This window comes from Mobula birostris, chromosome 3 (genome assembly GCF_030028105.1).
Source record: "Mobula birostris isolate sMobBir1 chromosome 3, sMobBir1.hap1, whole genome shotgun sequence".
In the NCBI taxonomy this organism is placed as follows: Eukaryota; Metazoa; Chordata; class Chondrichthyes; order Myliobatiformes; family Myliobatidae; genus Mobula; species Mobula birostris.
Window position 1 is genome coordinate 224803192 of NC_092372.1, and position 27227 is coordinate 224830418.

The following is a 27227-nucleotide window of genomic DNA, read 5'->3' on the forward strand; positions in this document are numbered from 1 at the left end:
ATTCTATAATCTCTCCTGTATGTTCCTTAATTATCCTGTTAGAGCATGAGTTTTGCTTTACAAGGTGCTTTGAGTAACAAATATTTTTTCCGGAAACATTTGGGAGGACTTCAGGTGAAATTTTGTCAAATAGTCTAAAGATCAAAGGACTCTCATACTTAATATGAGAGATTCATTTGCATTTGGAAAGATTGGGACTGATTGTAGAGAGTCAAAATAGGAAATTGTACAGTATCTCAAAAATTTGATTTTCTTTTTGTTGAAGAGGTTACCAAGAATATTTTCAGCAGGGTAATAGACATTGTCAGCAAAGCTTTTGACAAGGTCCTGCATGATTGGCTGGTCTAGAAGGTTAAAACGTGATCTAGGGTGAGCTAGCCAATTGCACACAAAGTAGGCATGGTTTGAGGAGTTAGAAGCTTCCAGTCTTGTCGGGAGCAAATACTTCCATTGCGAGGAGGCTTGTGGGAGCATGTAAGGAGAGAAATGGAGAGTACTTTTTGAAGACCTTGTCGATTTACTCTGTGTTTCAAGCTGCTTTTGAGAAGGTACAAGTTCCTCCTAATCAGGATGATGAGCATAAATGAGGAACTGTGTGGTACACCCAGTCTAAACCTGTCATGTTACATCCTGGAGGAGTAGCTGGAGTGACAAGAACTCCTAAATTATCCTGGTGGATGCTCCTGATGATCAGGAAGAAGAGTCACGCTTACCTGCAGGAGTGCTGGTGAGATCTGAACTGCAGTAATCTTTGGCTTTCCATGCAAATAAGGTGACAGTGACTGTCAGGAACGCCTCAGGAAGAGATGTTACCCTCAGATGCAACATGCTGATTGCACATCCTTTTCTTGTGATAATCGTGTCTTGTTTGGGGGAAGTTGACGTCAAGGTCATTATCAATGAACTTTGAAAAGGTTTCGGCCCGAAACATCAACAGTACACTTTTCCATAGATGCTGCCTGGCCTGCTGAGTTCCTCCATCATTTTGCGTGTGTTTCTTTGGATCTTTGCTTTGGAACTGCCAGTGAGGACTTGCTGCAGAAGACGTATCTCAATATGTTTCTGATATGAAGAAAGAACTGCAAAAAGCTTAAGAACTAGCAGCAGTTTCAGCTAACAAATAAAACCAAGGAAACGGGAAGAGATATGATCAAAGTATCGTTCTCGCAACTGATGCCTGGATAGAGTTCTATTAAGAAATTTGGGAAGCATGAATTGGCTGACCACTGGGTTTCTACGCCTTATGTAGTGGAGAGCCAGGTGCCAAATTTGCTAAATTTTCTGGCTGAAGCATGAAGATAAGAATGGTCCTGTCAAAATTCTCCATTGAAGTCATCTTTTACTTCTGGGGTGCAGAGTGCATGTTGATCCAGAATCTGACATGGAACCTGCATCGAGTAAAATAACTGTGCAAAGAGGAATGGGAAAAGGAAGGCAACAAGCTGAGGATAGGTGTAATTTCAGTGGAAAGACCTGAAGGGAAACCAGATGAACCCCCTGACCCAGAGGATGAAGAAACTGGAATGTAGCTTGTCTTGTGCTAACTTCCCAAGGGTCGATGAAGAGATGTCTGAATCTGCCATTCCAGACCTGGATATAGTAGGGAGCACAACCGTTGGAAAGCCAGACATGATATTAGACAATGAAGGGGAACTGGACACAAATATAATTGGAGATGAAGCTGAGTTCAGTCAGGGGGTAGAAGGAACTGAGTTACTGGAAGGTACGAGTGGTAGGCAGGGTGAGGCATCCCCAAGTAAACAGGAACAGCCACAAGGAGAGGCTGAGACTGAAGAAACTGAAACTGATATAAGAAGGTCTTAGGGAGTCAAGAAACCTCCAGGTAGGCTGACGTGCTGTATCTGGGAAACAGACATGTCAGTCCCAATGGTGACATACGTTACTTCCGTTTACAAATGGATTGGAGGTCCTGTGTAATTCATTTGAATGCTGTAGTCCCACCCTGAATACTGTCAGAACGTGGGTGGGAACAGAAATGCCAGTGCTAGTGAGTATAAGTAATTGATAATGTTACAAAGGCTTATAAAGTCATGAGGACATGACTATTTTTGGTGGGGGGAAAGAATATATACTGGCTAAGAACATGTTTAATTATGTAACTGCAGTTATGCTCTTGAGTATTTTATTTTCTGTAGATCCTGAGACCATAAGACATAGGAGCAGAATTATACCATTCAGCCTATCGAGTCTGCTCCACCGTTCCAGCACGGCTGATCCCATATCCCACTCAACTCCATACACCTGCCTTTTTGCCATACCCTATACCCAGGGACATGCAGTCTGTGGCAGAGCATTCCATAGATTCACTATTCTATGACTAAAAATATAACTCCTTACCTCTGTTCTAAATGGTCACCCCTCAATTTTGAGGTGGTGCCCTCTAGTTCTGGATACCCCCACCATAGGAAACATCCTCTCAACATCCACCCAATCTAGTCCTTTCAACATTCAGTAGGTTTCAATGAGATCCCCTCTCCCCCACATTCTTCTAAATTTCAGTGAGTACAGGCCCAAAACTCCCAAACACTCCTCATGTTAACCCCTTCTTTACCGGAATTATCCCCGTGACCCTCTTCTGGACCCTCTCCAATGACAACATATCCTTTCTGAGATATGGGACCCAAACTGTTGACAATATTCCAAAGTGTGGTCTGACTAGTGTCTTATAGAGGCTCAGCATTATCTTCTGGTTTTTATATTATATTCCCCTTGAACTAAATGCCAACATTGCATTTGCATCCTTTACCACAGACTCAACCTGTAAATTCACTTTTTGAAAGTCTTACACGAGGACTCCTAAGACCCTCTGCATCTCTGATGTTTGAATTTTCTTCCCATTTAGATAATTATCCCCACTATTGTTCCTTTTACCAAAATGGATTATCGTACATTTCCCAACACTGTATTCTATTTGCCACTTTTTTGCCCATTCTATGAATTTGTCTAAGTCCTTCTTCAATCGGATTGCTTCCTAAGCACTATCTACCTCTCCACCTATCTTCGTATCATCCGCAAACTTTGCCACAAAGCCATCAATTCCATGATCCAAATCATTGACAAACAATGTGAAAAGCAGCGGTTTCCCTGAGAAACACGACTAGTAACTGGCAACCAACCAGAAAAGATCCCTTTTTTTCCCACTCGCTGCCTCCTGCCTGTCAGCCATTCCTCTATCCATGTCAGTGTAACTCTTGCTTCGGCTAGTGGCTTAATATAGCGGGTGATAACCCCCAACCTGGCTAAACTTAAGAGATCTCGTTTGGGTGGATACTGCGCGATGTGTCCCCTGTTACAAATCAGTACCCCAAAATAACAAACAGTACACAATATGTGATTAAACGATTAAGCTTTATAATTCTTACTTTGACTATATGGTTAGTAAAGAATGGAAAAAAGAGGGAAAAAAAGGGCCCAATCTTATTAAACACTCTGTGTACAAAGTTGGAGCTCACTGATAAGTCAATTGTCCACCATTGACCTCTGATCGTCACCGCCCTTTGGACCCTCGCTCCAAGTCCACCCTATCCGGTGGAAGCCCACGAAAAATCTCCTTCCACATTCACAAGACAGAGCACCAAAAACCTGATTGGCTAACATGCATAACTGTAGACCTGTTATCTCCAGCCATAACCCAAACATTGCTGCTACAGAGGAACTGTTACCTCAGCAGTGAACATTACAGAGAAGCCATTACATTAGCAGTGAATCCTTACAGCGCGTTATACCAGTATCTTTCCTGTAACGCCATAAGGTTTTATCTTGTTAAGCAGCCTCATGTGTGGGACCTTATCAAACGCCTTCTGAAAATCCAAGTAAATAACATCCACTGCCTCTCCTTTGTCCACTTCCTCAAAGAACTCTTAACAGATTTGTCAGGCAAGATTTCCCTTTACAGAAACCATGCTGACTTTGACTTATTTTGTTATTAGTCTCCAAGTACCTTGAAAACTCATTCTTAATAATAGACTCCAACACTTTCCCAAACACTGACGTTCAGCTAAGTGGCTATAATTTCCTTTCTTTTGCCGCCTTCTCTTCTTGAGGAGTAGAGTGACATTTGCAATCTTCCAGTCCTCTGGGACCATGCCAGAATCAAGTGATTCTTGAAAGATCATAACCACTGCATCTGCTATCTCTTCAGCAACCTCTCTCAGGACTCTGGGATGTAGTCCATCTGGTCCAGGTGACTTATCCACCTGAAGACCTTTGAGTTTGCCTAGCACTATTTCCTTTGTAATAGTCAAGGCACTCACTCCTGCTTCCTGACACTTACGGACCTCTGGCACACTGCTAGTGTCTTCCACAGTGAAGACAGGTGCAAAGTACCCATTAAGTTCATCTGCCATTTCTTTGTCCCCCATAACAACCTCATCAGCATTGTTTTCCAGTGGTCCAGTATCAACTCTCACCTTCCTTTTATTCTTCATATAACTGAAAAGAACTTGTAGTATTCTGCTTTATATTATTGGCGAGTTTGTGTTCATATTTTATCTTTTCCATTCTTGTAGCTTTTTTAGTGGTCTTTTGTTGGATTTTAAAAGCTTCCCAATCATTCAACTTCCCACTCACTTTTGCTACCTTATATGCCCTTGGCTTTTATGCTGTTCTTAACTTCTTTTGTCAGCCATGGTTGCCTACCCCTGCCGTTTGAGAACTTCTTCCTCTGTGGGACATATCTATCCTGTGTCCTGTGAACTATTCCCAGAAACTTCAGCCACCTCTGCTCTGCCGTCATCTCCGCCAGTAACTTCCTCCAATCCACCCGGGCAAACTCCTCTCTCATGCTTCTGTAACTCCCTTTATTGCAATGTAGTAGTGATACATGTGACTTGTGCTTCTCGCTCTCAAATTGCATTGTGAATTCAATCATATTATGATCACTGTCTCCAAAAGGTTCCTTAAGCTCCCTAGTAAGATCTGGGTTATTATACAATAGCCAATCTAAGATAGTCTTTCCCCAAGTAGGCTCAAGCACAATCTGCTCTAAAAATCCATCTCGTAGGCATTCAACAAATTCCTTCTCTTGCAATCCAACACCAACCTGATTTTCCCAATCCCCTTGCATATTGAGGTCCCTCATTACAATCGTGTCATTACCTTTGTTACATGCCTTTCCCAGCTCCCTTTGCAATCTCAACCTCACATCTTGGCTACTATTTTGATGCCTATATATGACTCCTGTAATGGTTTTTCTACCCTTGCAGTTTGTCCACCCTCAAAGATTCAACATTCTCTGACCCTATGTCACCTCTTTCTAAAGATGTAATTCCATCTCTTACTGACAGAGCCACACACTGAAGGCCTATGCCTTCCTGCCTGTCCTTTCGATACAAAGTATATCCTTTGATGTTAAACTCCCGACTATGGCCTTCTTTCAGCCACGTACAGACCAATCTCTAATTGCGCCATGAGTTCGTCCACCTTATTCCGAATGCTATGTGCATTTAAATACAGCACTTAAGTCCTACATTCTTCGCCCTTTTGAATTTTGCCTCTGTGGTACAATGTAATTCTCGGCTTTGCCTGCATTTGTACCCAGTCGTTGGCTTGTCCTTTGTTACATTCATGTTCCATCCATAATCTACTTGTAAACCTGAAGGGGGATGGCCACGAGGGTGTTCTCCACTATCTGACATTCTCCCTTCCCTCTCCTGACAGTCATCCATTTATCAGTCTCCTGTAGCCTTGGAGTGACCAGCTCCCGGTAGTTCCTATCACTGCTTCACTTTCCCGAACAAGTCAAAAGTCATCGAGCTGCAACTTCAGTTCCCTAACATAATATTTGTTCCCTTAGCAGAACATTGCAACTTCCCTGTTTACGTTGAACTTGAATCATACTGATTCTGGATGTGTGCTGCTTATTGGAATTGGCTGTTTCACTATTACCCATGCAATGCTGGGTCAAGCGGCTGGTATTCAGAGATAGCTGATGAGCTCAATTTGTGAGAGGGTTACAGGTATATAGAAGAAGCTGCCAATGGAGGTAGAAGGGGATGCCACAGCAGTGTAGCACCTAGTACACCTTTTTACAGCGCCTGTGTCACCAACCAGGGTTCAATTCCCACCGCTGTCCTAATGACCTTGTATGTTCTCCCTGTGACTGAGTGGGTTTTCTCTGGGTTTTCCTACCACATTAAGAAAAAGGAAAGAATGTACGGATTAGGGTTAGTATGTTGTGGCCACGCTATGTTGACACCAGAAGCATGACGACTCTTGCGGACTGCTGCAATCCTCGCTGATTTGATATGACACAAACCACGCATGTTACTGTATGTTGCAAAGTTTCAATGTATATGTGGCAAATACAATCTTTATCTTCAGTAGAAGCAGCTGTTAAGAAATATCATTTGGGCAGACGTGGTTGGTAAAGGTTTAGAGGGATAGGATATGGGCCAAGCACAGACATTTGGAATGAGTTAACATGGGGAACTTGGTCAGCGTGGCTGAGTTGGGCCAAAGGACCAGCTTCTGCTCTGTATAAGTCTATGAGGCTTTACGAAGCTAGGAGGCTATCAGTATTTCTAACCCTGGATGTGTACATTTATAGGGTATGACTTTCAACAATGGTTTGTGCTCAAAACTGAAGTCCTTGTGTCATGTGAGCAGCCATTATGCGACCATTGATACCAAGCAGACAATCTCTGAAGAGCATTGATAATGGCTGGGGACCCATCTTGTATAGGTACTGCCCAGTAGGTCACAATGGCAAACTACTTCTCAAGAACAGTCATGGTTATGAAAACACCATAATCGCCCATATCATACAACACAGCACATAATGAATGAACAAGTCCTATAACCAGTTAGATAAACTGCAGTTGGTAGACTTAACCAAAACTTGTTACTTGAGATCTACTTTTTCCAATGATTGTCCCAAGTTAAGTGTAACAGAATTTACCATCATCTATTTTAGTGTCTACATTGATGAAGTAATTAGATCTTCTTCTCACTTTATAGGTGAAGGATAACGATTGACATTGCTGATAATGTCTCAGGAGAAGGCATACCTCGTTGCAGGAGATCCACAGCAGCCTCCGTATCCGCGTAATGAGATGTCGTATGGAAATGAACATTATCCACAACAGCCCCCACCATATGGACAGCCTGCATTTCCTCAGGCTAACTACGGGCAGCCTCCGTTTCCAATAGCAGGTTATGGGCAGCCACCTTTTCCACCATCTGCCTACGGGCAGCACGGCTTACCTCAAGGATCATTTGGAGAGTCACCGCAGCCAGTGTATCCGCAGGGTCCATTCCAGCAGCCGCCCATGCCTCCACCTCCAATGATGCATCCAAACGGTATGAGGAATTTAAATGTTTCATTCATTTTATCCCTTCCTTCCTCCTCCTTGGGACCCTGGTGTTTGTATTCTTGTGGAATGCAGTTGTGCAGTGTCTAGTTTTTAGCAGCTGAATCATGAACCACTTACAGTAGATCATTAGATCTTAAGATATTGACACCTGAAAACCCTGGAATGGTACTATTAAAGATCCTTATGAAAGACTGAGGATTAGCTGAAAGAACAGGTGCGTTAACACCAGCTTACTGGAGGAAGCCAATTTGAACAGCAACTCCATCACAATAAAACAATACCAACTCCAATATAAACACAAGAGATTCTGCGGATGCTGGAAATCTGAGCAATACACACAAAATGCTGGAGGAATTCAGCAGGCCAGGCAGCATTTATGGAAAGAAGTACAGTTAACGTTTCGGGTTGAAATAATGCCTGAAACGTCGACTGTACTTTTTTCCGTAGAAGCTGCCTGGCCTGCTGAGTTCCTTCAGAATTTTGTGTGTGTTGCTCAAATACAGAGCAAGCCATACTAATTGCTGGAGGAACTCAGCAGGTCAGGCAGCATTTATGGAAATGAATAAACAGTCGACACTTTGGAATGAGACTCTTTATAAGGATTGGAAAGGAAGGGAAAAGACACCAGAATAAAAAAAGTAGGTGGATGAATGGATAGGTTATGTCATTTAGATGCTAAACTCCCACTTTCCCATCAGATCCTTGAAGGAAGCTTAGCGAGCCCTGCTGTGCAAGGGAAACGCTTCAAAGTTAACATCAAAATCAGCCTGAAGAAATTCAGTATAACATCTAAAAACTGGGAAGACATTGCACTGAATAGACATATCTGGAGGAAATGTGTTCAAGGGGGAGCTGTACTGCATGCTGTGCCACAGAGACCAAGCAGTAGCTGTGAAAGGAGAGAATGAACAACCAAAAGACCCAACCACTAATCACAGCTACCACTTCCTCGGGTCCACACTGCACCAGAATATGTGGATCCTGGATCAGCCTTGATAGCCGCCTGAGGACACACCAACAGACAATCCCTGAAGAGAACATCATCCTCGACTTGTGATCACACTGGGAACTCACGATGGCTTGTTCTAGTGGGTTGCTGTCTTTTTGTTAAAGAAATGTTAAATGTTTACATGGCAAAAGACAGAGAGGAGGGAAGATTTTGGGACACAAGAGTATGGTTTACTACAGCATCTTCTATTAATGTGAGAATGGAGGAGGAATGGACAAAAAAATTGAAATGAAGGCACTAAAAAATGTTAGTGCAAAAATCACCTACTTTGGATAGAATGCTTTCCATGTTGGTGAGTGAAGTACAAAGAGAAATGTGGAAATTTTGGATTTAGTCTTTCAGTTATGGAAGGGTTGGAGGATTGTACTCCTATTTAAATTTGGGCAGTGGTATATCTGGTAGCTACATGCAGTCAAAGTCAAAAGTAAAATTTATTAACAAAGTACATGTATTATATACCACCTTGAGTTTCATTTTCTTGCAGGCAATTAAAGAATTTACAAACAACTAGACATAAACATTAGTGTTAGAGGTGTTTTGAGGCAGAATGGTAAGTTGTAGGGGTTTCCTAAAGGGAAGTAAGTGGTGTCTGTGGTGTACAAAGTGGAAGCTGTTGGGGAGGGTGGAGAAAGCTGTTACAGAGCATGTGAAATTCTTGGCTTGTAAACAAAGGCGTGAAGTGTAAAAGCATGGCAGCTATGCAAAACTTCTAAAGGTCACTGGAGAAGTGTATTGTTTTCAGTTTAGGTCAGTTTGCATTTTGAAGGATGTCAAAACCTCAGAGTTGAGCAGAAATTTCTAGAATGATAGGGAATTCCAGGGACTGGGGAATTAAAGAGTCTTAAGAGCACTGGAGCCCATCTAGTCCATGCCAAACTTATTCTGCCTAGTCCCATTGGCCTGCACCTGGACCATACCCCTCCCATTGAAACTTCTCTTAAATGTTACAGTTGAACCCACAACCATTACTTCCCTCAGCAGCATGTTCCACACTCTCACCACCCTCTGAATTCCCCTTAAATATTTCACCTTTCACCTTTACTCTATGACTTTCAGTTCTAATCTCACCCAACCTCAGTGGAAAAAGCCTGCTTGCATTTACCCTATCTATACCCCTCATAATTTTGTATACCTCTATCAAATCTCCACTTGTTCTCCTGTGCTCCAGGAATAAAATCCTAACCTATTCAACCTTTCCTTATTACTCAGGTCCTCAAATCCTCAGGTTAAGGGGAACCATTAAAGAATAGTATGGAATTATATCGCATTTTGGTAAAGTGGAAGGTTTCAGAGATGGAACCTGGAGTTCTTTGGGGTTTGATGTAACTCTCAATAGAATCAGAGGTGAAATGATGGGAATTTATTTTCACAAAGAGTTGTGTGACCGTGTGGAAGAAACATTAGGGAGTGCTTCAGGAATTGAGAATTTACACAAGAAGATAGGGAAACATTAAAGAGCCTCTATACTTTAAGGGAAGGTTGATAGGTTCTTGATTAGAAGGGGTGTCAAGTATTATGGAATTGAGAGGAGTAATAAATGGTGGAGCAGACTTGATGGGCCAAATGGCCCAATTCTGCTTCTAAGTCTTATGATCTTATTTCCTATGTTATGATATTCTAGACACTAGAATACTACGGCACAGTACAGGCCCTTCAGCCCTCGATGTTGTGCTGACCCATATATGCCTTAAAAAAGAGTACTAAATCCACATTACCAGATAGTCCTCTATTTTTCTTTCATCCATGTTCCTGTTCAAGAGGCTCTTAAATACCCCTAATGTGTTGGCCTCCACCATCATCCGTGGCAAGTCATTCCAGGCACCCACAACACTCTGTAAAAAAAAAACTTACCCCTAATGTCTCCCCTAAACTTTCCTCCCTTAACCTTCTACATATAGACAATAGGTGCAGGAGTAGGCCATTCGGCCCTTCGAGCCAGCACTGCCATTCACTGTGATCATGGCTGCATCCACAATCAGTATCCAGTTCCTGCCTTATCCCCATAACCTTTGATTCCGCTATCTTTAAGAGCTCTATCCATCTTTTTCTTGAAAGCATCCAGAGACTTGGCCCCACAGCCTTCTGGGGCAGAGCATTCCATATATCCACCACTCTCTGGGTGAAAAAGTTTTTCCTCAACTCTGTTCTAAATGGCCTACCCCTTATTCTTAAACTGTGGCCTCTGGTTCTGGACTCACCCATCAGCGGGAACATGCTTCCTGCCTCCAGCTTGTCCAATCCCTTAATAATCTTATATGTTTTAATAAGATCCCCTCTCAGCCTTCTAAATTTCAGAGTACACAAGCCCAGTCACTCCAATCTTTCAACATATGACAGTCCCGCCATCCCGGGAATTAACCTTGTGAACCTACACTGCACTCCCTCAATAGCAAGAATGTCCTTCCTCAAATTTGGAGACCAAAACGCACACAGTACTCCAGGTGTGGTCTCACCAGGGCCCTGTACAGCTGCAGAAGGACCTCTTTGCTCTTATACTCAATTCCCCTTGTTATGAAGGCCAGCTTGCCATTAGCTTTCTTCACTGCCTGCTGTACTTGCACGCTTGCTTTCAGTGACTGATGTACAAGAACACCTAGATCACGTTGTACTTCCCCTTTTCCTAACTTGACTCCATTTAGATAATAATCTGCCTTCCTGTTCTTACCACCAAAGTGGATAACCTCACATTTATCCACATTAAACTGCATCTGCCCACTTACCCAGCCTGTCCAAGTCACCCTGCATTCTCATAACATCCTCCTCACATTTCACACTGCCACCCAGCTTTGTGTCATCTGCAAATTTGCTGATGTTACTTTTAATTCCCTCATCTAAATCATTAATATATATTGTAAACAGCTGCAGTCCCAGCACTGAACCCTGCAGTACCCCACTGGTCACTGCCTGCCATTCTGAAAGGGACCTGTTAATCGCTACTGTTTGTTTTCTGTGAGCCAGCCAATTTTCAATCCATGTCAGTGTTCTGCCCCCAATACCATGTGCCCTAATTTTGCGCACTAATCTCCTATGTGGGACTTAAAGGCTTTCTGAAAGTCCAGGTACACTACATCCACTGGCTCTCCCTTGTCCATTTTCAGAGTTACATCCTCAAAAAATTCCAGAAGATTAGTCAAGCATGATTTCCCCTTCGTAAATCCATGCTGACTCGGACCGATCCTGTTACTGCTATCCAGATGTGTCATAATTTCATCTTTTATAATTGACTCCAGCATCTTTCCCACCACCGACGTCAGGCTAACCGGTCTATAATTCCCTGTTTTCTCTCTTCCTCCCTTCTTGAAGAGAGGGACAATATTAGCCACCCTCCAATCCACAGGAACTGATCCTGAATCTATAGAACACTGGAAAATGATTACCAAAGCGTCCACGATTTCTAAAGCCATGTCAGTTGTTATGGGTAGAATCTTCTAGATTTTCTGCATTCTCTTTAAATAGCACTTGGCAGTAGAGATATTTCAGATAAGTGAGCTATATCAGTAGGCACTCCTATGACTCAATTCCTGAACTATTGATTCTAATCACATGACTTCAACGATTATAGAGAGAAACTTTTTTTCCCCCTCTCAGTAGTTGTTGAAGTGCTTTTTAAGTGGAAGTTGTAATGTGCCATTGAGAGGGTGGAGTGGATAGAGTTTGCACTGTTTAAGATTGCTGTTGAATGGAGAGAATGGATTTAGAGGGCATAGGTTTGAGGTGAGAGGGGAATATTGTAATGTTGGTTGTTGGCTTCACAGGTATCACCAGCCAGATTTCAAGACTATTCCTGTACCTCTAGAGGGAATTTGGGGGTTTCAGAAAGGTGATATGTAAGTGGAATGAGCTGCCAGAGGAAATGGTTTAAGTCAAATACATCAACAGCTTCTAAAAGATAGTTAGACAGGTACATGCATTGGAAAGGTTTGTTTATTTATTTATTTATTTAACGATATTGCATGGTAGCAGTCTCTTCTGGCCCATGCTGAGGTCTAGTTATAGAACTGAGGTGAGGAGAAATTTCTTTAGTCGGAGTGTGGTGTATCTGTGGAATTCATTACCATGGATGGCTGTGGAGGTCAAGCCATTGTGTATATTTAAAGTGGAATAGAACAGAAAATTCAATAGAATCAGAAGTGAAATGATAGGAATTTATCTTCACAAAAAGTTGTTAAGAGTCATATGATTATGTGGAAGAAGTATAAGGAAGTACAGGAAAATAGGGAAACATTAAAGGGCCTCTGTATTTAAACCGGAGGTTGATAGGTACTTGATTACTTAGGGAGTCAAAGGTTAGTGGGAGGAGGCAGAACAATGGGGTTGAGAGGGATGATAAATCAGCCATGATGGAATGGTGGTCAGAGCTGATGAGCCTAATGGCCTAATTCTGCTCCTATGTCTCATGCCGTGTGAATAATCAAGCGCTACTAGTATGTCTGTGGAATGTGGGAGGAGTCTAGAGGAGACCCACACAGTGCTGGGGAGAACATACAAACTCCTTATAGACAGTGGTGGAATTGAGTCTGGGTTGCTGGGTAGCACTATGTTAACTTCAGTACTGTACCTCCCTGGAAGGTTATGGGTGAAATGCTGACAAATGTGACTAGCTTGGATGGAGCATCTTGGTTGGCATGAGCCATTTGGGCCAAAGGGACTGTTTCCATTTTGTATAACTATGAACTTCGTGTTTTAAGCAAATTGTAAGGCTTCACCCAATGTGATGTTTGAATAAAAATTGAAGGTACATTAGAATTCACTGTTGGTCTCATGAGTCTGTTCTCTAGGAAAGATCCATCTCCAGACGTTTCACCAAATGCTGCCTTGTTCCTTATTGGATATTTACAAAACTGTTTACCTGAGTTAATTAGATCTGAAAGACGAGGTACATGTCTGAAGAGAAAGAATAGAAAGAGGGTGAAATGGGGGCTACACCTGTTAAAAAGAGGCAGGTTAATCTTTTGTTCCTAGTTCTACTTGCGATGATTACATTGGATAACAAAGATTTTGCTTCCTGAAATACTTTTGGGTGTATCTTATGGATTTTGGGCTGCTGATCATGAAAATCACTATTGAATTTCCTATCGTGCACCTTGTTTTGAACTTGCCTATATTTCAATTCAAAATTCAAGTCAAAAATTAAAATGTAAGCTGAAAAGTTTTCTATCTTGCCCCAGATTGGCTGGGCATGCTTGGGCAGGGCGGATGCTGCATGGCAGGACCAGTTTTAGAAAAAAATGAGACATGGAGTCTAGAGGAGGGAGACAAAGATGCCATTATCACGAGTCAGGAATGGAAAACGACACTAACACAGATTTTGACCCTTTATGTTGAGTGAGCCTCATTTGATAACTCAGTCTGGGTTAAAAGATCTGGTCAGAGACTTGGGTTTGTCAAAGGCAAAAGCAGAATTACTTGCTTCAAGACTGCAAGGATGGACCAGGCACAAAAATTTCCCTGAAGGATTTTAATATTCAAGACATTTGTTTCCCAAAAGATTAAGGAATGCATTTTTGGTGGTCCACAAATCAAACGGGTCAACAGTGACAAGCGATTCAAACAACTTTTAGTGGGACTGGTGAAAATAGCATGGAAGGCATTCAAGGATGTGGTTGAAATTTTCCTTGGCAACTACAGGGCACCAAACTACATCCAACTGGTTGACAACATGTTTCAAGCATACAAAACTATGAAGTGCAAGATGTCATTAAAAATTTAATTTTCCTGTATTCCTATTTGGACGACTTCCCTGCAAATCTTGACACTGTCAGTGACGAGCATGGTGAAAGGTTTCACCAGGACTTAGCAGTCATGGAGAAATAGTATCAGGGCAACTGGAATCCATCAATGCTGGCTGATTATTGCTGCACACTTAAGCGAGAAGCCTCAGACACTGAATACAAATAAAAATAATCAACAAACATTTTTAGTTTAGCATCAGACCATTATGCAATTAAACACATTATATTCAATAAAAGTTAATTTCTTGTTTCTCCAAATTCCTATCTGATACACGTAGTCTGAAATTATATTTGTGTTCAGCTTCAGGTGGTCTATAGCAAAGAAAAAAATTCTGAGGAAACAACATTTCCAAAAATATTTGTTGTCCAGTGTTCCAGATGTATGTTCCAGATACATGGATCCAGAAAATAATGCTTTTGGAATTTTCTTTTTTTTTAATTTCAAGATTAAACATTTTGTTTAAAAAAATACAAATCTAAAAGCTCTGTTTCACATTTGCAATGTCATTGAGTCTATGTATACACAGTATTGTGCCCTCTAGTGGTAAGGAGTTTATTTCTTTCCTTGCAGTTGGCTTGGGAAGTCCTGGCTACCATGATGATGTCCCTCCATCTTATTATGACAATGGGGAATTCAGTGCAGCAAACTTTGAAGATAAAAACATCCGTCGAGCATTTATTAGAAAGGTGAGTGTCTCTCACATGGAGCCTGAAAACTTTACAAACAAAATAAAGCAACACGCAAACTGTTGGAGGAACTCAGGCATTTTCTGTGGAGCATCTCGGGTAGTATCCATGGAGGGGAATAAACAATTGGCTGTTTCTAGTTGAGACCCTCCAGTGGGACTAGATAGGAAGGGGGCAGTGCCAGGAAGGAGATCACTGGGGAGGGACAAGGGGGTCACAGAGAGAGTGAAAGCTGAAATCAAACTAATTCTAGTTTTCTGTGGTTTGTGAAACCTGACTTATGGGAACACTATGTAATTATTTGGGGAGGATGCATGATGGATGGGGATGGATTAGCTTGTTTCTGCAGGGCTGCAGGTATCCTGTGCAGGTTGGATTCTTTATTTAAAAATACAGATTTTGTTTCCTGCCCGCCTGTCCTGATTTCTTCATCACTGGCTTTTTAAAGACATCGTAATAACCTTCACTTCCAGAAAATGTTTACTTTCCACTTCCTGTTGATATATTAGTTCACTCATTTTTCAACTGTTCTGTTCTCATAAAGACACTGTGCATCTGTTTAATGGAGACGTAAGAGACTGCATTTGCTGAAATCTGGAGCAACACACAATCTGCAGGAAGAAACTCTGGGTCGAGCAGCATCTGTGGGAGGAAAGGAATTTTGGGTCAAAACCTTTGATGCAAGAATTTTGAGCTGAAACATCAACAGTTTTTTCCTTCCACAGATGCTGCTTGACCTACTAAGTTCTTCCAGCCAATTAATAATTTTAACATTTTTAAAAACTTAGCGATACAGCACGGAACAGTCCCTTCCTACTGTGACCTGCACCATCCAGCAACCCCCAATTTAACCCATAGCCCAGTCACAAGACAATTGACAATGACAAATTAACCTACTAACCGGTGTATCTTCGGGCTTTTGGAGGAAACAGGGGAACCAGGAGAAACAGCTGTTTATGGAGAGCAACACACATAAAAGTTGCTGGTGAACGCAGCAGGCCAGGCAGCATCTCTAGGAAGAGGTGCAGTCGACGCTTCAGGCCGAGACCCTTCGTCAGGACTAACTGAAGGAAGAGTGAGTAAGGGATTTGAAAGTTGGAGGGGGAGGGGGAGATCCAAAATGATAGGAGAAGACAGGAGGGGGAGGGATGGAGCCAAGAGCTGGACAGGTGATAGGCAAAAGGCATACAAGAGGATCATGGGACAGGAGGTCCGGGAAGAAAGACGAGGAGGCGGCGGGGGGGACCCAGAGGATGGGCAAGGGGTATATACAGAGGGAGAAAAAGGAGAGTGAGAGAAAGAATGCGTGCATAAAAATAAGTAACAGATGGGGTACGAGGGGGAGGTGGGGCCTTAGTGGAAGTTAGAGAAGTCAATGTTCATGCCATCAGGTTGGAGGCTACCCAGACGGAATATAAAGTGTTGTTCCTCCAACCTGAGTGTGGCTTCATCTTTACAGTAGAGGAGGCCGTGGATAGACATGTCAGAATGGGAATGGGATGTGGAATTAAAATGTGTGGTCACTGGGAGATCCTGCTTTCTCTGGCGGAGAGAGCGTAGGTGCTCAGCAAAGCGGTCTCCCAGTCTGCATCGGGTCTTGCCAATATATAAAAGGCCACATCGGGAGCACCGGACGCAGTATATCACCCCAGCCGACTCACAGGTGAAGTGTCGCCTCACCTGGAAGGACTGTTTGGGGCCCTGAATGGTGGTAAGGGAGGAAGAATTCTGACATGTCTATCCACGGCCTCCTCTACTGTAAGGATGAAGCCGCACTCAGGTTGGAGGAACAACACCTTATATTCCGTCTGGGTAGCCTCCAATCTGATGGCATGAACATTGACTTCGATAACTTCCGCTAATGCCCCACCTCCCCCTCGTACCCCATCTGTTACTTATTTTTATACACACATTCTTTCTCTCACTCTCCTTTTTCTCCCTCTGTCCCTCTGTATATACCCCTTGCCCATCCTCTGGGTCCCCCCCCCCACCCCCCAGTCTTTCTTCCCGGACCTCCTGTCCCATGATCCTCTCGTATCCCTTTTGCCTATCACCTGTCCAGCTCTTGGCTCCATCCCTTCCCCTCCTGTTTTCTCCTATCATTTTGGGTCTCCCCCTCCCCCTCCAACTTTCAAATCCCTTACTCACTTTTCCTTCAGTTAGTCCTGACGAAGGGCCTCGGCCTGAAACGTCGACTGCACCTCTTCCTAGAGATGCTGCCTGGCCTGCTGCGTTCACCAGCAACTTTTATGTGTGTTGCTTGAATTTCCAGCACCTGCAGAATTCATGTCGTTTGTGTTTATGGAGAGAATGCACCAGCTCCTTGCAAAGGATCCCAGAATTGAACTCTTATGCCCTGAACTGTAATAGAGCACTACAGCACAGAAACAGGCCCTTCAGCTCATTTAGTCTGTGCCGAGCTTCTTTTTGTTGCATTTAACAAGGCATTCTTCAATTATGTGAAGAACGAAAGGATGACAGGAGTGAAGGTAGGGTTGATTAGAGATAAAGGTGGGAAGATGTGCCTGCAGGCTGTGGAAATGAGCGAGGTCCTCAATGAATACTTCTCTTCGGTATTCACCAATGAGAGGGAACTTGATGATGGTGAGGACAATATGAGTGAGGTTGATGTTCTGGAGCATGTTGATATTAAGGGAGAGGAGGTGTTGGAGTTGTTAAAATACATTAGGACGGATAAGTCCCCAGGGCCTGACGGAATATTCCCCAGGCTGCTCCACGAGGTGAGGGAAGAGATTGCTGAGCTCCTGGCTAGGATCTTTATGTCCTCGTTGACCACGGGAATGGTACCGGAGGATTGGAGGGAGGCAACTGTTGTCCTCTTGTTCAAAAAAGGTAGTAGGGATAGTCCGGGTAATTATAGACCAGTGAGCCTTACGTCTGTGGTGGGAAAGCTGTTGGAAAAGATTCTTAGAGATAGAATCTTTCAGCATTTAGAGAATCATGGTCTGATCAGGGACAGTCAGCATGGCTTTGTGAAGGGCAGATAGTGTCCTGATACAGTTCTTTGAGGAGGTGACCAGGCATATAGATGAGGGTAGTGCAGTGGATGTGATCTACATGGATTTTAGTAAGGCATTTGACAAGGTTCCACATGGTAGGCTTATTCATAAAGTCAGAAGGCATGGGATCCAGGGAAGTTTGGCCTGGTGGATTTGGAATTGGCTTGCCTGCAGAAGGCAGAGGGTGGTGGTGGAGGGAGTACATTCAGATTGGAGGGTTGTGACTAGTGGTGTCCCACAAGGATCGGTTCTGGGACCTCTACTTTTCATGATTTTTTATTAACGACCTGGATGTGGGAGTAGAAGGGTGGGTTGGCAAGTTTGCAGACGACACAAAGGTTGATGGTGTTGTAGTTAGTGTAGAGGATTGTCAAAGATTGCAGAGAGATATTGATAGGATGCAGAAGTGGGCTGAGAAGTAGCACATGGAGTTCAACCCGGAGAAGTGTGAGGTGATACACTTTGGAAGGACAAACTCCAAGGCAGAGTACAAAGTAAGTGGCAGGATACTTGGTAGTGTGGAGGAGCAGAGGGATCTGGGGGTACATGTCCACAGATCCCTGAAAGTTGCCTCACAGGTAGATAGGGTAGTTAAGAAAGCTTATGGGGTGTTAGCTTTCATAAGTTGAGGGATAGAGTTTAAGAGTCACAAGGTAATGATGCAGCTCTATAAAACTCTGGTTAGGCCACACTTGGAGTACTGTGTCCAGTTCTGGTCACCTCACTATAGGAAGGATGTGGAAGCATTGGAAAGGGTACAGGGGAGACTTACCAGGATGTTGCCTGGTTTAGAGAGTATGCATTATGATCAGAGATTAAGGGAGCTAGGGCTTTACTCTTTGGAGAGAAGGAGGATGAGAGGAGACATGACAGAGGTGTACAAGATAGTAAGAGGAATAGATAGAGTGGACAGCCAGCGCCTCTTCCCCAGGGCACCACTGCTCAGTACAAGAGGACATGGCTTTAAGGTAAGGGGTGGTAAGTTCAAGGGGGATATTAGAGGAAGGTTTTTTACTCAGAGAGTGGTTGGTGCGTGGAATGCACTGCCTGAGTCAGTGGTGGAGGCAGGTACACTAGTGAAGTTTAGAAGACTACTAGACAGGTATATGAAAGAATTTAAGGTGGGGGGTTATATGGGAGGCATGGTTTGAGGGTTGGCACAACATTGTGGGCCGAAGGGCCTGTACTGTGCTGTACTATTCTATGTTCTATATTTAACAGATTGTTTGCCTCTGTTTAATACTGTTCATAAATTCACGGCAACCCAAAGGCCATCACAGCCACTACTTTTCATTTTCTTGAATGCATGTTATTTAACACTGAAGTGATTTTTCATAGGCAGCAATTCTGAACAGCACAAACATTCACCACCACAATCCTTGACATTATCCATGCAGGTGATCAACCCTGCTTCAATGAGAGCAGAAGGGCATGTCAGGCAGCACCAGGCAGAGCTAAAATTGACTAACCCACACTAAATGCTAGAGGAACTCTTCATCCATGGAGGGGAATGAACAGTTGATGCTTTGGCCAAAACCCTTTATTGGGACTGAACAGGAAGGGGGAAGAAGTCAAGAATAAGAAATTGGGGGTGAGAAGCAGTACAAGCTGGCAGATGATAGGTGAGACTAAGAGACCTGAAGCCCTGCAGAAACCACCAAGGGAGGGGGCATGAAGTAAGAAGTAGGGGGGTGATTGGTTTAAAAGTTAAAGGGTGGAAGAAGAAGAAATTTGATAGGAGAGTAGAGTAGACCATGGGAGAAAGGGAAAGAGGAGAGGTACCTGTTAAGGAGATAGGCAGGTGAGGAGAAGAGAAGAGGGGAGCCAGAGTGGGGAATGGAAGAGAAAGGAAGTTATTTTAGAAAGGATATTCTATTCAAAAGGTTCAAAGGAACATCTAAACAAGCCTGATGCATTTTGGAAACAAGTCCCGTGGACTGATGAAATTAAAATAGAACATTTTGGCCGCAATGCGTAAAGGTATGTTTGGAGAAAAGAGGGTGCAGAATTTCATGAAAAGAACACCTCTCCAACTGTTAAGCATGGGGGTGGATCGATCATGCTTTGGGCTCATGTTGCAGCCAGTGGCACAGGGAACACTTACTGGTAGAGGGAAGAATGAATTCAATTAAATACCAACAAATTCTGGAAGCAAACATCACACCGTCTGTAAAAAAGCTGAAGATGAAAAGAGGATGGCTTCTACAACAGGATAATGAACCTAAACATACCTCAAAATCCACAATGGACTACCTCAAGAGGTGCAAGCTGAAGGTTTTGCCATGGCCCTCACAGTCCCCCGACCTAAACATCATCGAAAATCTGCGGATAGACCTCAAAAGAGCAGTGCATGCAAGACGGCCCAAGAATCTCACACAACTAGAAGCCTTTTGCAAGGAAGAATGGGCAAAAATCTCTCAAACAAGAATTGAAAGACTCTTAGCTGGCTACAAAAAACATTTATAAGCTGTGATACTTTCCAAAGGGGTTATTGCTAAGTCCTGCCATGCAGGGTGCCCAAACTTTTGCTTCAGGCCCTTTTCCTTGTTTTGTTATTTTGAAACTAAAAGATGGGAATAAAAAAGTTTTCTTGCTTAAAATATTAAAGAAATGTGTCATCTTTAACTTTATACCTTTTGGAAATCAGTTCATCTTTTACTGACTTAGCTATTCACAGTAACAGAAATTTTGACCAGAGGTACCCAAACTTTTGCATGCCACTGTATTTGCACCATATACAACATTTCTGGCATACTGCTAGTGTCTTTTGCTGCCAGGACTGATGCAAAATACTTAATAGATTCGCCATTTCTTTTTCCCCTATTGCTACATCTCCAGCAATGTTGCCTCTAATTTGTAAGGACCAGTGTACACAAAAATCTTGGGCTGTGTAGTTTTTCCCCTCCAGTTTCAAAACAAAGTGCGCACTGAATAATTTCTTCAATAAAAACAGTATAAATAAGCTAATTCTAAAATTTGCAGAGAAATCATCACAAACTCCACTGTCCGCATCAGAAACCGGAAAAGGAAATGTGATTGTGTACGATTGCGAAATGTACTTAACATGCCAACGAGATACAGGGTGACAACCTTTTGTGTGCAATTTAAATTCCTTTGTGCGCTAACAGCAAAAGATATGTATGTGCGCACACACCTTTGAGGGAACATTGCTCTCCAGTGTCTTGTTCCAGTGGTCCAATATCCATTTTCTCCTATCTAATACTCTACATATCGGGGAAAAAAGTTTGGTGTTATATTATCGGCTAGCTTACCTTCATATTTCATCTTTTCTCTCCTTGTGGCTTTTTTAGTTGCTTTCTATGGCTTTTTAAATCTTCCAAATCCTCTGATTTCCCTTTAATTTTTACTCTATTATAAACCCTCTTTTCCTTTTATGCTGGCTTCACTTCCCTTTGGTTGCCTCATCCTCCCTTCGCTATTTCTGTCCCAGAAAAATCCTCTGATTGTCCACTCAGTCTTTGTTTCTTATTATTTTATACACCTCTATCAGATCACCTCTCGTCCTCCTTTGCTCCAAAGAAAAATGCCCCAGCTCACTTAACCTATCCTCGAAAGACATGCTGTGGACTTGGACTTCTAGATCCATCACGTTTAGATCCTGGATCCAGGTTTAGGGTCTTGTCATCAGTAGTGTACTATTGATTTTCCAAAGTGCAATGTTTCATATTTGGCCGGGTTAAGCTGTGCCCATATCTGCAACTGACCTATATGCTGCTATATCCTTTGCCAGTCTTGGACTCTATCCATGACACCACCACTCCTTGTATTGTCTGCAGACCTACTAACCCACCCAGCTATATTTTCATCCAGGTAATTAATGATGTTGTTTGTGCAATATCACAAAGATCCCAGTACAGATATCTGTGGAACGTCATGAGACACATATTTTCAGCTGAATAAGTCCCGTTGATCACTATCTCCCATTCTCTATGGGTAAGGCAATCCTGAGTGAAACTGCCAATTTACCATGGATCCCATGCATCTTAATCTTCTGTGTGAGCTTCCCATGTGGGACTGTCAAATGCCTTACTAAAATCCATGTGAGCAACATCCACAACTCTGCCTTCATGATCTTTTCAAAATTCAGTCAAGTTAGTAAGACTCAACTTGTTGTGCACAAGGCCATGCTGGCTCTCCGTAATTAGGCCGTGGTTTTCCAATTGCTTATATATCCTATCCCACAATCCTCTCCTGTAACTTTTCTACCACAGACGTGAGACTCAACATACTGACCTTGAGCTGTGATTGTTTTCCAAAAGCTGTGCTAATGCATATTTAATAATAGATTCTCGCATTTCCCCCACTATCTTTGTCAGGCCAACCAGTATATAAATGTTTTCTCTCTCTCGCTTCTTTGTTTTAAGTATGGGTGTTGCATTCGAAACTCCCAATCCATGGGGTCCAAAGAATGTTGGAAAATGGTCACCAATGTGTCAAGTATTTCTTAGACCACTTTGAGTTGCAAACAGTGTACCCTGAGGATTTATTGGCTTTCAATCCCTCCACTTCTCGCCTTTTTTCTGATTCCTCCCTCTCACTAGATCTAGACAAAATTGAATTTGCTCAATTTGCCTTCCATTTCTTTGTTGACATCTATAAATTCCACTTTATTTGGGGCCTTCAATAGTCTTAACTAATCTTTAATTCCTCACTTTTTAAAATTTAAAGATACAGCACTGTAACAGCCACTTCGGGCCCAATGAGCCTGTACTGCCCAGTTACACTCGTGTGACTAATTAACCTTCTAACTTGTACGTGCGTGGAATGCGGAAGGAAACCAGAGCACCCAGAGGAAACCCGTGTAGTCACAGGGAGAACATATACACTTCTTAGAAGTAGCAGCCGAATTGAACCCTGATCACTGGTGCTATAATTGCAATATACTACCACTATGCTACCGTGCCATCCCAATGGCATGGGGTCTATAGAAACTTTTACAGTCCCTGCAACCTTATGCTATTTTCCTCCACCCCTACCCTGGTCTTCCTTTGCTGAGCTCCAAACTACTTCCTTTCTTTGAGTTTGCTGCTTTCTCAAACTAATTTATGTGTTCTCCTCCTTGGATTTAGTGTTAGTCCATCACAGGCAAAGCCGTCCCCACCATTGACCACATTCACAAGGCGTGCTGTCACAAGAAATCAGTATCCATCATCAGGGCTTCTACCATCCAGTACATGGTCCCTTCTCGCTACTATCATTAGGCAGGAAGTACAGGAGCCTTGGGTCCCACATCATCAGGTCTCGTCACAACTATCAGGCTCCTGAACTGGTCTGGATAACTTCACTTGCCTCAACACTGAACTGATTCCATATACTACAGACTCACTTTGAAAGACTCTTTAAAACTCGTGTTCTCATTATTATTTTATTTTTATTTGCGTTTTTTTTGACTTTTGCATATTGGTTGTTTGACAGCCTTGTTTAGGTTTTTTTATAGGCCACCCAATAGTAACAGGGATATCGAGGAGCAGATAGGGAAACAGATCCTGGAAAGGTGTAGTAATAACAGAGTTGTTGTGATGGGTGATTTTAATTTCCCAAATATCGATTGGCATCTCCCTAGACCAAGGGGTTTAGATGGGGTGGAGTTTGTTAAGTGTGTTCAGGAAGGTTTCTTGACACAATATGTAGATAAGCCAACAAGAGGAGAGGCTGTATGTGGAGAGCAAGAGGATAAGACGTGAAAGTATAGGATCTATCAAGTGTGACAGTGGGAAAGTGTGTATGGAACCAGACGAAATAGCAGAGGTACTTAATGAATACTTTACTTCAGTATTCACTATGGAAAAGGATCTTGGAGATTGTAGTGATGACTTACAGCAGACTGAAAAGCTTGAGCATATAGATATTAAGAAAGAGGATGTGCTGGAGCTTTTGGAAAGCCTCGAGTTGGATAAATCGCTGGGACCAGATGAGATATACCCCAGGCTACTGTGGAAGGCAAGGGCGATGATCTTTGCATCATCAGTGGGGGTGGGAGAGGTTCCGGAGGATTGGAGGGTTGTGGATGTTGTTCCCTTATTCAAGAAAGGGAGTAGAGATAGCCCAGGAAATTATGGACCAGTGAGTCTTACTTCAGTGGTTGGTAAGTTGATGGAGAAGATCCTGAGAGGCAGGATTTATGAACATTTGGAGAGGCATAATATGATTAGGAATAGTCAGCATGGCTTTGTCAAGAGCAGGTCATGCCTTATGAGCCTGATTGAATTTTTTGAGAATGTGACTAAACACATTGATGAAGGAAGAGCAGTAGATGTAGTGTATATGGATTTCAGCAAGGCATGGGATCCAGACATTGCTTTGTGAATCCAGAACTGGCTTGCCCACAGAAGACAAAGGGTGGTTGTAGATGGGTCGTTTTTTGCAAAGAGGTCGGTGACCAGTGGTGTGCCTCAGGGATCTGTTCTGGGACCCTTAATCTTCGTGATTTTTAGAAAATGACCTGGATGTGGAAGTGGAGGGATGGGTTCATAAGTTTGCTGATGACACAAAGGTTGGAGGTGTTGTGGATAGTGTGGAGGGCTGTCAGAGGTTACAGTGGGACATTGATAGGATGCAAAACTGGGCTGAGAAGTGGCAGATGGAGTTCAACCCAGATAAATGTGAAGTGGTTCGTTTTGGTAGGTCAAATATGATGGCAGAATATAGTATTAATGGTAAGACTCTTAGCAGTGTGGAGGATCAGAGGGATCTTGGGGTCCGACTCCATAGGAAGCTCAAAGCTGCTGCACAGGTTGACTTTGTGGTTAAGAAGGCATATGGTGTATTGGCCTTCATCAATCGTGGAATTGAATTTAGGAGCCGAGAGGTAATGTTGCAGCTATATAGGACCCTGGTCAGACCCCACTTGGAGTACTGTGCTCAGTTCTGGTCGCCTCACTACAGGAAGGATGTGGAAGCCATAGAAAGGGTGCAGAGGGGATTTACAAGGATGTTGCCTGGATTGGGGAGCATGCCTTATGAAAACAAGTTGAGTGAACTCAGCCTTTTCTCCTTGGAGCAACGGAAGATGTGAGGTGACTTGATAGAGGTGTATAAGATGATGAGAGGCATTGATCGTGTGGATAGTCAGAGGTTTTTTCCCCAGGGCTGAAATGGTGCCACAAGAGGGCACAGGTTTAGGCTGCTGGGAAGAAGGTACAGAGGAGATGTCAGGGGTAAGTTTTTTACGCAGAGAGTGGTGAGTGCGTGGAATGGGCTGCTAGCCACGATGGTGGAGGCAGATACGATAGGGTCTTTTAAGAGACTTTTGGATAGGTACATGGAGCTTAGAAAAATAGAGGGCTATGGTTAAGCCTAGGAATTTCTAAGGTAGGGACATGTTTGGCACAACTTTGTGGGCCGAAGGGCCTGTATCATGCTGTAGATTTTCTGTGTTTCTATGTATAGTGTTTTTTTTCATAAAACCTATTGTATTTCTTTATTTTCCTGCAAATGCATGCAAGAAATTGAATCTCAGTGTAATGTATGGTAACGTATAGGTTCTTTAGTAATAAATTTTACTTTGAATTTGACTCCCTTAATTTTCTTTTTGTAATGGTTGAATCACCTTGTTTTTATCTGACAGGAGCAAGTAATTATAATTTATTCATGCTTTGTTAAATGTTTGTCATTCACTGTCACACTCGGAGTAAGATTTTCCAATCTGTTCACCTCATACTGTGACAGCTGTCTCTGCAGCTGCTCTGAGACTTCATTGAAATCAGATTTGTCTCTCAGAACCAACCAGGGTATTCTCTATCTTAATTAAGAACTGTGTCTTATTATGGCCACTCCTCCCCAAGGGGACTTGCGCAATCAGATTGCTAATTAATCCCTTCTCATCATACAATACCCTGTTTAGTTGGTTTGCTTTTGGTTAGGTAATTGACGTATTATCCAAAAATCCTTCGCACAGATTCTCCAGGAACTTCTGCTGCAGACGCACTATTGCTCCGAATGTGGTAAGCTCAGCCTGCATGCAGATTAAAGTCACCCATGACGATAAAGATTAGCTTTATTTGTCTCTTGTACGTTAAATCGTGCAGTGAAATGCATCGTTTTTCATCAAATCAAATCAGTGAAGGTTGTGCTGAGCAGACTTGAGCTGTCACCATGTTTCTGGCGCCAACATAGCATACCCACAACCAACGATGCCTCTAATTTTTTTTTACAGCTGCACAGACCAACTGAGCAGGAAATGTTTACAAGGCCTGGAAACTGTATGGCACTTTAAATGTTTTTTTTGTGCAACATGTATACTATGAACATTTAGAATGGAAATTGAAAAATCACATTTTTGATGTATTGCTTGAATGGTATAATGAAATACAGTAGAACAAAGAAAATCTTTCACAGTTTTTAAACTTTTACTCATCTGTCTTTATTCCAGCTGTGTGGCAACAAGGGCTATGTGTTCGGGAGCATTTCAGTTACTGTGCATTTGTGCATCCATGGAGCTTAGAGGGGACAGTGTTCACAACTCACTGACCCTAACCTGTATGTCATTGGAATGTAGGAGGAAGCTGGAGCTCCTGGAGCAGACCCACAGGGGTCACGGGGGAATGTACAAACTCCTCATAGACAGTGCGGGAATCGAACCATGATCTTACAGTTGCCACTGTAAAGCTGTTGTACTAACCACAGTGCCACCATGTCGCTCATTGAACCCTTAAAGCAGTGCTTCTAATTTCCTGTTGAAAGGTCTTCTTGGCAGTACCAGTGCTGTTTGCGATTCAGTTTTCATTCTTGTTAGTGTTTTCAGACTATTTTTTTTTTAGCTCCATTCATACAAATTTCCTGTCATCCAAGCTGGTATCCTTCGGTGCTGTTTTATTAATCTTTCCAGCTCATGATGCTACAACACTTTCCCTTCTTGCCCATCTTTCAAAAATACTAAATCTAGGTCCAATCTTTGGTAAAGGGTGGCGCAGTAGTGTAGCTGCAACTTCACTGGTCTTGAACCCAATCCCCGAACTAATGAAGGCCAGCACACCGTCTGCCTTCTTAATCACCCTATCAATTTACGTGACAACCTTGAGGGATCTATGGACGTGGACCCCAGAATCCATCTGCTACTCCAGGCTGCGAAGAATCCTACCATTAACTCTTCAAATTCGACTTTCCAAAGTAAATCACCTCACACTTCTCCAGATCTTCTAATTCTCACCCCAGCTCTGCATTCTTTAAAATATCCTGTTGTAACTTACGACAATCTTCTACACTATCTACATGATGTATTACTAAAGGACTGCCTTCAGAGCTGACCGCAACATAGAGCCGGTGGTTCCAGTACCATTATCTACACTGTTAACTACCAGGCTGTGTGGGAAAATTAACCAGTTCCGTCCTGTCACTCCAGTCAGCTTTGCTCGATCACTCTTTGTCATCAGAAAAATAATGGAAGTTGTCAATGGACAGTGGTATCGGATAGTGGGTAGGCCCT

General features: G+C 42.8%; 1 protein-coding gene across 3 annotated transcripts in view; it reads left to right on the plus strand.

Moving 5' to 3' along the window:
* The window catches only part of grinaa (glutamate receptor, ionotropic, N-methyl D-aspartate-associated protein 1a (glutamate binding)), a 92641-nt gene that overhangs the window by 56267 nt on the left and 9147 nt on the right, over positions 1 to 27227 (plus strand). For all 3 annotated transcript variants that reach the window (XM_072254249.1, XM_072254246.1, XM_072254247.1), the window contains exons 2-3: positions 6979 to 7320; positions 14647 to 14762. In XM_072254249.1, coding sequence (XP_072110350.1) covers positions 7008 to 7320; positions 14647 to 14762 — 429 coding nt within the window. In that variant the 5' untranslated portion in view covers positions 6979 to 7007. The remainder of the gene's footprint in view (positions 1 to 6978; positions 7321 to 14646; positions 14763 to 27227) is intronic.